Source organism: Vicia villosa, linkage group LG7 (genome assembly GCF_029867415.1).
Source record: "Vicia villosa cultivar HV-30 ecotype Madison, WI linkage group LG7, Vvil1.0, whole genome shotgun sequence".
NCBI lineage: Eukaryota > Viridiplantae > Streptophyta > Magnoliopsida > Fabales > Fabaceae > Vicia > Vicia villosa.
The window spans coordinates 103,601,911-103,612,595 of NC_081186.1; the positions used below are offsets into that span (position 1 = coordinate 103,601,911).

At 33.2% G+C, this 10,685-nt stretch overlaps 2 protein-coding genes across 2 annotated transcripts; one reads left to right on the forward strand and one right to left on the reverse strand.

Moving 5' to 3' along the window:
* The first annotated feature begins 2,933 nt into the window (after nucleotides 1-2,933).
* On the forward strand, nucleotides 2,934-8,712 carry LOC131616311 (glucose-6-phosphate 1-dehydrogenase, chloroplastic-like). The gene is made up of 10 exons (XM_058887612.1): nucleotides 2,934-3,281; nucleotides 4,450-4,640; nucleotides 4,735-4,829; nucleotides 5,245-5,359; nucleotides 5,973-6,178; nucleotides 6,260-6,409; nucleotides 6,501-6,621; nucleotides 7,264-7,493; nucleotides 7,596-7,796; nucleotides 8,156-8,712. The coding sequence occupies exons 1-10, from the start codon at nucleotides 3,074-3,076 to the stop codon at nucleotides 8,403-8,405; spliced, it is 1,767 nt and encodes a 588-aa protein (XP_058743595.1). The 5' UTR covers nucleotides 2,934-3,073; the 3' UTR covers nucleotides 8,406-8,712.
* A 192-nt stretch (nucleotides 8,713-8,904) lies between these two features.
* LOC131616312 (pentatricopeptide repeat-containing protein At4g26680, mitochondrial) lies at nucleotides 8,905-10,685 on the reverse strand. The gene has a single exon (XM_058887613.1). It carries the CDS (start codon nucleotides 10,581-10,583, stop codon nucleotides 8,985-8,987), a length of 1,599 nt encoding a protein of 532 aa, XP_058743596.1. The 5' UTR covers nucleotides 10,584-10,685; the 3' UTR covers nucleotides 8,905-8,984.

Genomic DNA, 10,685 nt, shown 5'->3' on the forward strand with positions numbered 1-10,685 from the left:
AGCACATCACTAACATCTTATTCATCAACTAAACCACAATATCCAATTCATAATCATCTAATCCCACAAAATCTCACACCATAAGTATCCAATTCATCAACATCAACTAAAAACCCCACACCACATATACAATTTTTTTAACATCAACTCAAAAACCCACACCACAAATATCCAATACATCATCTAATCCTAATTCAGCCATACCTATTCAAAATATTTCACAAAACCTTGCCTCACCATTAGCATATACATCCATTACTAAGCCCACATTCGCCTCTGAACAATACAATTACTATTTCCTCGACCCCAATAACACTATGTTATGACCGCAAGAAGAAAATGTGGAATTGTGTAGCCTAGACTTCATTCTACACTTTTTCTTGTTAAATTGGAACATACCACATACAAAATTGATCTTTATTATTCTTACTTGGTTGCTGCTATGACTGCTGAACATGCGGTTTTTTACTAAAAGTTGACACAAGGATCTTGACCACTCTAACACCTGATAGGCAAGCCATTGGATTCGAATTTATTTTCAAAGTAAAACAAAATCATGTCGACACTCTTAACAAGTACAATGCCAGAGTGGTTGCAAAGGGATTCAATTAGCAACATGATTTGTTAAACCAATTAGATCTCTTGCGGTACTCACTCCATTTATATTTAGAGGATGGTTTATCACCACTCAATTTGATATTAATAATGCTTTCTTTAATGATATTCTTGAGGAATAAATATGCACGAGTCAACCATCAAGTTTTATGCAAGTTCAATAAAATCATTTATGGCTTAAAGTAATCCCCAAAGACCTGGTTTGAAAGGCTCAATAATACTTTCAAAAGTCTTGATTTTATCTCGGATAAATGTGACCCTTTTTTGTTTGTAGACCTTCTTAGACTCTCAAAGACAAACTACAAGTTATACTTATAGACATTTTAATCGAGAGGTAACAATAACTTTGAAAAATAAATAATAGAGTATATGTATGTAGAGGTCTTAAAAAGAATTTGTAATTGAAAACAATAGCTCAAAAATGTAATTGATTATGTTAAGTCAATACATATTAGTTACTTTATATAAGTTTAATAGATATGTTTCTGTAACTAATTTCTCTAAGGGTGTGTTTGGTTTAAAGGAGAAGTTGTGAAGAGGGAAATAGATAAGAGAGAGTATAAGAAGAGAGAATAATGTGAGAAATAGAGTAGATTTGAGATATTGATTGGTTTAAGAGAAATAGAGAAGAGAGGAGTGTTGTATATTTTTAAAAGTACTATAATGCCCCTATAATAAATAAGATTTTCAATCTAATTAATTAAATCTTTTAATTTAGATTTAATTAATTAATTATTCATATCTTTTAATAAAAAATACTAATAATTATTTTAATTAAAATGGTAAAAAAATTAAAAAATAAATAATTTTTATCATTGTAAATAGTTAAAATATTAATTAATTTAAAAAATATAAAAAAAATTAAATTAAGGGTATAAAAGAAATTTAAGAGGTGATACACACTCTCCCCTTCATTTCTTCGCTGGTGAGAAGAGAAAAGATTTTTTGTGGGACCCACATGCTTTTTACTCTCTCTTTCCTATTTCTCTTCTGTACCAAGCAAGGTAAATTGGCATTTCTCCTCAACTTCTCTCCTCTACTTCTCTCTCTCACCTACTTCTCTTATACCAAGCACACCCTAAATAAAAGAGATTAGGAAATTGAATAACATAATCAACATAATATTTCTCTCTCTCATTTTTTTTCTTCCTCAATTTCTCTCTCTCTCTCTTTCTCTCTCTAATATGATGGATTTCAATATTCTAAGAAATTACTAAATTACTTTGGGATAATCACATGTCTACTAAAAGAGTTTTTTCTTCCTTAGATAAGTATCAATTTATTTATATTTCCAAATATTAAATATATGTCAAATAAAACTATAATGTAAAATAAAGAGTAAAATATCCTTAAAAATATTTGAAATTTTTAAAGAGAAATTAATAATTCTACATTTTAGATATCAAATAACTATGTATATTTGTTAGAGATTACTTTGACTATTTACTCTAATTTTAATTAGGTTTAATTGCAACTTTGGTCCCCCTATTTTGTCTTTTTCTCGATTTTAGTCCCTCTATTTTTAAAATCACGATTTTGGTCCCCCTTTTGAGTTTTCTATTGAAAAAGAGATAAGAATAGGGACTAATTTTACAGAAAAAAGCAAAATAAGAGGACGAAAATTGCAGAGAAAACTTAAAAAGAGGACTAGAATAGTGATTTTTAAAATAGAGGGATCAAAATCAAGAAAAAGACAAAATAGGGGGACTAAAGTTGCAATTAAGCCTTTTAATTAAAAGATTATAAGAAAATATAACTAAAGAAAGGCTAAAGTGACCCATACAAATAAAATTAATTAAGGCACATTTTCTTCTCTAAAAAATTGGCGTCCAAATTTAGCCCATGAAAATAATTTTCACAAACAGTTTCTTATAATTAATAATTTAAAAAATAGTACTAGTAGTTAACAAATATTTAAACCCCTTAAAAAACTCCTAAATAACTTATATATCTTAAATTTATAATTTTATTAAACTATTTTCCTAGAGATTTTTACTAAAATAAAAATTGTGAATGTTTTTCTATAATACCAAAAAAAAAACAGTGAATGCTAAATTAGAGTTACACTCACAATATTTTTTTTCTTTTTTTCATTTTCAATGAAAAATAAATTACAAGAAAAAATATGGGCCTCTCATTCAAGATATTTTTGTCATGCGTTTACAAAACAACCCCTCACTTATTTCCATTTGATTTGACCGTTTCACTAACTCAAAGGGCAATTTTGGTATAAAATCAAATTCCTAATATAGAAACATTGATTATCCATTTTTTTTCATTTAAATTTTTACAACGATTAACTATATAAACCAATAAATTCCTACATTGTACATAACTTGAACTAACTTGTTTCTGGTTTTTGATTTTTGATTTTTGATTTTAATTACTTTGTTGTCTTGCTTCTCAAATTCATCAATCACGTGGTTTTATTGTGAATTCTTTATACTGAATTAGTTGCATGGCAAGTGTTCTAGGTAATGCTTCAACCATTGTTACTTCTTATGCATTCAGGAATGAACCACAACTATGTAGTAAATTCTCTGGAAGCAGTTGTTCCTCTACCCTGTGGCTTTCTTGCATTGGCCTCCATGGAAACAAGGGTAGAAAACGTTCTCAGATCAGATCCTCAAATGGGCATCCTTTGAATGCTGTTTCTTCTCATGATGGTGTGTATGTATTGTTTTCTGTTTACATTATTTTGTTTCTTTAAATGATTACTTAATTTTTTATGGTGTTATAGAAATTGTGAAACTTAACTTTATCTGGATTAAAATAGTTATGTGCATACCTTGTTACTTGATCTAGCAATTTTTTCTAGGCAAATTTTAGTAGTTAACTTTTCAGAGGTGGGAATTTGGGGGTTCTTTTAGCAGCAGGGATTGAACCCTGAACCTCCTTTGTGATACTCCTTCAACGTCCTAACCCATATCACTAAGCGATTTCTCCAGGGACTACTTGATCTAGCAATTAATCCTCACCATCCCTATGGCACTTGATTTTTACTCTTTTCGAAGCACTGGCTTTGTAGTAGGGTTGGTCTTAGCTTTTATCAGTATATGCCTTTAACAACCAACTTGTCTGTGACTACGGTTTCAAATTGGGGATGCGGTTGTGATCGTGTTGCAATGGCATACTAGAGATCTTAAAAATCTTTATGTTGTGACTAGTGAGTCAAAGGGGCTTACAAGAGATCCTAAATTTGGATGCTTGATTGTACCTGGAAATTTTTTCTTAGAAGAGTTGCTTATGAAATACTTTTGGAGACCCGATAAAAAGTGATGGGGCAAATTGGTTTTTAGTAGGACGTAGGACTAGTGGCTTCTTGGTGTTCATGTATTCTTATGAAACTAAATTTCTGTATAGACTGTATGTAGAGAACATCTTTGGTTCAACTGCCTTTGCCATTCCCATTAATGGTATATGGCCTGTTTAGGAAAGACATAATACTTCTTGGTTCTGGCATTGGCCGGTTTAAGTGCACAAAGATGGTGTTAAGAGTCGATTGTTAGGATATAGAATAAAGGGAAATTAGAGTAGTTAGAGCAATTAGTTAGTTGGCTAGTTTGTTAATCCAGTGTGAAAGGAGAGTACTCCTTTGAAAATCTTCTATATCTAATACATGATTTTCCTGATTGTGCAAATTTAAATGGTAGATCATATTCCTCTTTTCTAAGAAACTAACAATGTTATGTTGCTAGCAATCAAAATAAATGCTCTAGCTAGTCATACTTGTTTTGTCATTGGATCACGTCGTTTTGTGTTCTACTGCTCCTTAAACCTCTTGGTCTCTGTCTCCGTGTCATATAGGTTGTTAACTTATTTACATGTGTGCAGGTTTAGCTGGAAGTTCATTGGCCAAAGAAGATGGCCAGCCTCAACAAGTTGAAGAATCATTTTCCTTTTCAGACTCTGAATCCACAGGATCAAACCTTAGTATAACTGTTGTTGGAGCTTCTGGAGACCTTGCCAAAAAGAAGATTTTTCCAGCACTCTTTGCTCTTTTTTATGAAGGTTGCCTACCTGAGGTCTGAATTTTCATGGCATCTTGAACATTAGCTAAATGAGTTGTTGTAGATGATTTAAATGTTTTGAGGATCTATAGTTGCAATCTTTATGCAGAATTTTATTGTGTTTGGATATGCTCGGACTAAGATGACCGATGAAGAGTTAAGGAACATGATTAGCCAGACCTTAACATGCAGAATTGACCAGAGGTAAGTGTTAACAGTAGCAATTCTGTTTGGTATGAAAGTGTTTGTACAAAAGTTGATAAAAATGTGTTATAACTAACTGTTCACAATTGTAACTAAATGGCTTATAAGAGCTGTGTTATTTTGACACAATTTCAACGCCAAATTCTAATATTCATCAACTATCCAATGAATATGATTAACCACATATTTGAACTCCGTTAACCTTCCAAATTGAAGCCAAAATTTGCGTGTCAAATTATATCTTCTCGAAAAATAAATAAGTAATTGGCAAATATTTAACAAAACTGTCACCTTTTATTAAGTCATTACTAAGACTCGTCGGTATCAGTTCAAATTTTTTATGTTTTTTTGGCAGCATTAGTAAAGCCTTCTTTCTTACTTTTCACCTATAGTGATGAGTTCTTTTGAATTGTAGGGCAAATTGTGCAGATAAAATGGATCAATTCTTGAAAAGATGCTTTTACCATTCTGGTCTGTACAATTCTGAGGACCACTTTCTAGATTTGGATTCCAAGCTGAGAGAGAAAGAGGTAATGCTTGAGAAGGAAAAAATCATATCTGATCTTTTATGCCATTTGATTCACATATTTAACATAAATGATAAAAGAAAAACTGAGATAACACAAAACAATAATTGCTTTCTCCAAGTAGGCCCTGGATTTAATATTATTTCAGTAAGTGCTGGACTATGTAGATCTTTAACAATAAGGTGAAAAGGGATCTAGAGCATATGATAATATGTAAATCAAAACTGGCTGTTACAAAAGGGTTCTATGATCAACAAAAAGCGAAATTTCTTTTATGGCAGGTGTATGCTTGAGCATTGATCTTGATACATATATTGTTTTTGTTGGATATGGCTCGTAGTTTACTGTTTAGTGGGTAAATTGCTCAAACGGGGTGAGTATGGTTCATAGGTAATCTTGTAAACTGAACCGTAGTATTTAAACACAAGTTGTACTCTGTAAATCCTAAACTTGATTAATCAAAAAGGTACTGCAACTGCTCTGCAGTCAGAGACGTAGGCACAATTGGCCGAACTGCATGATCAGATTTATGTATTCTCTCTCTGTTTTTCGTATAATTTACTTTTGAACCAAGGTTGTTGTTCTAACCGTTTCACTTGACAATGGCTTCTTTTAGGGTGGAAGAGTTTCAAACAGGTTGTTTTATTTGTCAATACCTCCAAACATATTTGTGGATGTGGTAAGATGTGCTAGCCTCAAAGCCTCTTCAAAAAATGGCTGGACAAGGGTTATTGTTGAAAAGCCATTTGGCCGTGATTCAGAATCATCTAGCGAACTAACAAGAAGTTTGAAGCAGTACCTCACTGAAGACCAAATATTCAGGTTCATCGGGTTTTTTTCTTTTTGTTTTCTTCTTAACAAGCTAAAGAAGTTTAGAAATACTGAAGTTTGTTTACTATCTAGGATCGACCATTACTTAGGTAAGGAGCTTGTGGAGAATCTCTCTGTACTTCGTTTTTCAAATCTTGTTTTTGAGCCTCTATGGTCCCGGGATTACATTCGCAATGTACAGGTGATATTTTCTGAAGATTTTGGAACAGAAGGAAGAGGGGGGTGAGTCATATTGTGATAGATGTTTCTTAATGGTATTACAGAGAAATGGTAATTCACAAACTAATCAAACTTTAACCTTGCTTTTGTTTAGTTATTTTGATAACTATGGGATCATTCGTGATATAATGCAAAATCACCTTGTGCAAATACTAGCACTGTTTGCAATGGAACCACCTGTCAGCTTGGATGCTGAGGACATCAGAAATGAAAAGGTATATCTCTTCCAGTTTTGGACATGATGGGGTGTGTTTGAGATATAATATTTGAGTAGAGCTATGACAAAATTAGAGTTTGTTTAGATTCATTTGTTTGAGTTTTTCTATGTGATGGGGTGTGTTTGAAATCTAATATCGAGTAGAGCTGTGACAAAATTAGAGTTTGTTTAGATTCATTTGTTTGAATTTTTCCATTGACATAAGTACTTGTGAGAATGTTTGAGAGAGCTTGTGAAAACTATTTATGGTATTGTTAATAAGTTGTTTTCAGCTTATTTCCCGAAACTCTACAGAATAGCTTACGAGAACATCGAGTATGACTTATATGAAAACAGATTACCATTTGTTATAGAGACAACTTATACAAAAACACCTATATGATAAATGTTTATGCTATAAGTACTTAATTAAGTTGTTTATTCATTCAAATCCTTAGTCCATTAAGTCCATATAAGCTATGAGCAATCCTTAACCATGGAGTTACCTTGCTTCTACAATTGAGGTCAAGCAAAAATTCCAGGATATAGTATACCAATAATACTTTGGTTTCAATCAGTCCTCCTAAATATGCTATAATCTTAAGGAAAGGTTTCAACCAACATCATTATTCTGTGATTTCTGAGAATGGTCTTAACTCAGGTCAAGGTTCTGAGATCAATGAAACCAATACTTCTTGAAGATGTTGTAGTTGGTCAATATAAGGGCCACAGCAAGGGTGGTAGATCACATCCTGCTTATATAGATGACCCGACGGTTCCAAAGGGTAGTCTTACTCCAACATTTGCTGCAGCTGCTCTTTTTATTGGCAATGCCAGATGGGATGGAGTTCCTTTTCTCATGAAAGCTGGCAAAGCTCTTCATACTAAAGGGTATGAAATATTTCGTCTTTATTTAGAAAAGTTGATTTTTTAGCTTTGCATTCTTTGGAATCATGAATTACAAAAAAAAACTCCACACGAAAAATGATTCAGTGCAGAAATCAGAGTGCAATTCAGACACGTCCCGGGTAACTTGTACAAGCGGAACTTTGGAACTGACCTGGACAAAGCTACAAATGAGCTTGTTCTTCGTGTACAACCTGATGAAGCTATATATTTGAAGATCAACAATAAAGTCCCTGGTCTCGGAATGAGATTAGACAGAAGTGACCTGAATTTGCTTTACAGTTCAAGGTATTAAGATCTTCTAGATATGTTCTCCATGGAGTTGGTTGAATTCAATTCAATAGTAGCTTTTTTGAATCAAACCTTATTCTAAATTAATCTAAATTTAAATGTGAAAGTTAACATGGTGATCTAGTTAATTCAGTGGAAGCGTTGGAGTGAAGGTTGACTCTTATTAATCTTTCTGTCTTCGACTCTTCGTTGTTTTAACATTTTATTCTTCATAGTCATGCTTGGACAGAACTCTTGATAGTTAAAATTTGGCCTAATAATCATAAAAACAATTAAATCAAAAATCAGAAGAGATACACAAAATAACAGGTTTGACGATGGTGTTAATTTATGGCTTTCAATTATTTTTTGTGAAGGTATCCAGTAGAAATACCAGATGCATATGAAAGGTTACTTTTAGATGCTATTGAAGGTGAACGGAGGCTATTCATTCGAAGCGATGAACTCGATGCAGCTTGGGCACTATTCACTCCTCTGCTAAAAGAAATTGAAGACAAGAAGATTGCTCCAGAGCTCTATCCTTATGGTAGCCGAGGACCAGTTGGAGCACATTACCTTGCTGCAAGGCACAATGTAAGATGGGGAGATCTTGGTGGAGATGATTGATAAATGGCAGAGCCCTCTTATGATTATAAGCATAGTACATTATCAATTTTGTTTTGTCTTATACGATAATCTTGTGTTTGCTTAACTATTGGTTGGAAGAGGCAAGTTTCATGTGGAATAATAGCAGACCTTATTAGAGGCAAGTTTCATGTGGAATAATAGCAGACCTTATTATGTGTATTAAATCTTGTGCTGCTTGCTGGAATGAGTTTGGTTGTTTCGGAATTACAATTTACAACTATATTGTCTGTAAAAGTAAAACTATGTATAAAGGGATACCAAATGTTAGGAATTGTTTTTCTTCCAATCTTAACTGTTAATTTAAAATTTCATCTGCATTTTTATCACTCTTTACCCAATCAAATGACTAATTTTTTTATAAAAATAATCGAATAAATACTATAACCTTCATAATTTCATTGAGAAAAACAGACATACAAAAATATAAGTGTAAGTTCAAGTAAATATAATGAATGATTGGGAAATGGAGCAGCAAATATACAGCTCAATCTCAAAATATGCATCTTTTCTTTGTTGATTTAAAGGTACATTCTGTACAGTGTCTGCAACCTAATAAGTTCAAATGCTTGTCTCATTTTCTTGACTAGTGATGACTATTTTCTCTCTGTCATGACTAGTGATGACCATTTTCTCTCTGTCAAAACCTTGTGGCAATAAACGCTTAGCTTCCATCTCACTACACAACATCAATGCAAACTGTTTTCTCCCACACTTGCAAAGTCCATTACAAACCTCAGACAAAATACTAGAACCAGGAGTCATGAATCTATCCAACATGTCCCTCAAAACTTGCACAGCTCCATCAAAATCTTCATTCTTACAAAAAGCCGACACCAACATCCCGAAAGTATTCTCATCTGGACTAAAACCACTTCTCACCATGCTTCTATAAACCAGAAAAGCACGCTCAGAATTCTTCCTAACACACTGTCCAGCAATAAGAGCAGAAAAGGTAGAAGCATTTGGCACCAAATTCTCCTTATCAAGCTCCTTAACCATATAAGCAGCCTTTTTAGTCTTCCCTTCTTTACAAAGCCCCAAAATCAAACCATTATAAGTCAAAATATCAGCTTTCACCTTACTCTTCTCCATCTCCTCAAAAAGCATAACCCCCATTTCACTATTACCAACTTGACCAAACCCATTAATCAAAGTGTTATATGTCACAACATTAGGAGCCACATTAGCCAACTTCATCTCACTAAAAACCCTACTAGCTTCATGCATTTTCCCCTCTTTACAAAACCCATTAATAAGAGTGTTAAAAGTAACCACATTTGGTAACACCCCATTATTCCCCATCATCAAAGTTTTAACCTTTAATGCCAAACCAAGTAAACCCTTATTACAATAACCAGAAATCAAAGCATTGAAAGTAACAACATTAGGACTCAACCCCATATCCTTCATCTTCTCCAAAATCTCATAACCTTTATTCAATTCCCCTAATTTACAACAAGCAGAAACAACCATATTCAAGGTGTAAACATTAGGCGAAATCGAACTTTTCCGCATTTGACGATAAAATGACAAAACCAATTCAGGTCTTTTAAGGTAAAGCATTGAACTCATAAAAGCATTGCAAGATTCAATAGTTGGAAAGAATCCATAATCCTTCATTCTAACAAAAGTATCAGTGGCATTTCTCAGCTTGTTCATGTGAGCAAATGTCTTGAAAAGAGCATCAAAAACAAGGGGTGAAGAATTGCAGAGACGGTATGAATGAAGCAATGATTCAAAGAGATTAGGATCGGTGATGATTCTACTGAAAATTGATTGGGCTGTTTTAAAGTTTCGATTTTTGGTGAGAATGTGAAGGAGGAATGAATGGGTATGAAGGGTGTGAGAATTAGGGTTTTGGGTATGAACCCAGTTGAAGAATTTGAGAGATAGAACGTGGTCGTTTTGGAGTTTAAGGAGAATGTGTTGGATTCTGAATGGGGTTAGGGTTTTTGATAAAGGGTTGAGTTTTTCCCATTGAGAGTGGATTAGGTGACTGTGACAAACGTTGATGAAATCTAGGTCTTGTCCTTTTGGTTGTGGAATTGTTCGGTGAGGTATAGGTAGGTATGTTTTTTTTGGGAATGTTTGGTTATTGTGGTGGGAATGGATTGATGTTGAAGTAGAAAATTGGTGAAATCGAATGTTTGTTTTCATTGTTTCTGGTATATTAACGTTGAAGCTGTGTGTTTTTGTTGTCTGCTACAAGGAAGAGAATGAGGAAGATGAGTTGAAGTTATTTGGCCACAGTGATTTGGT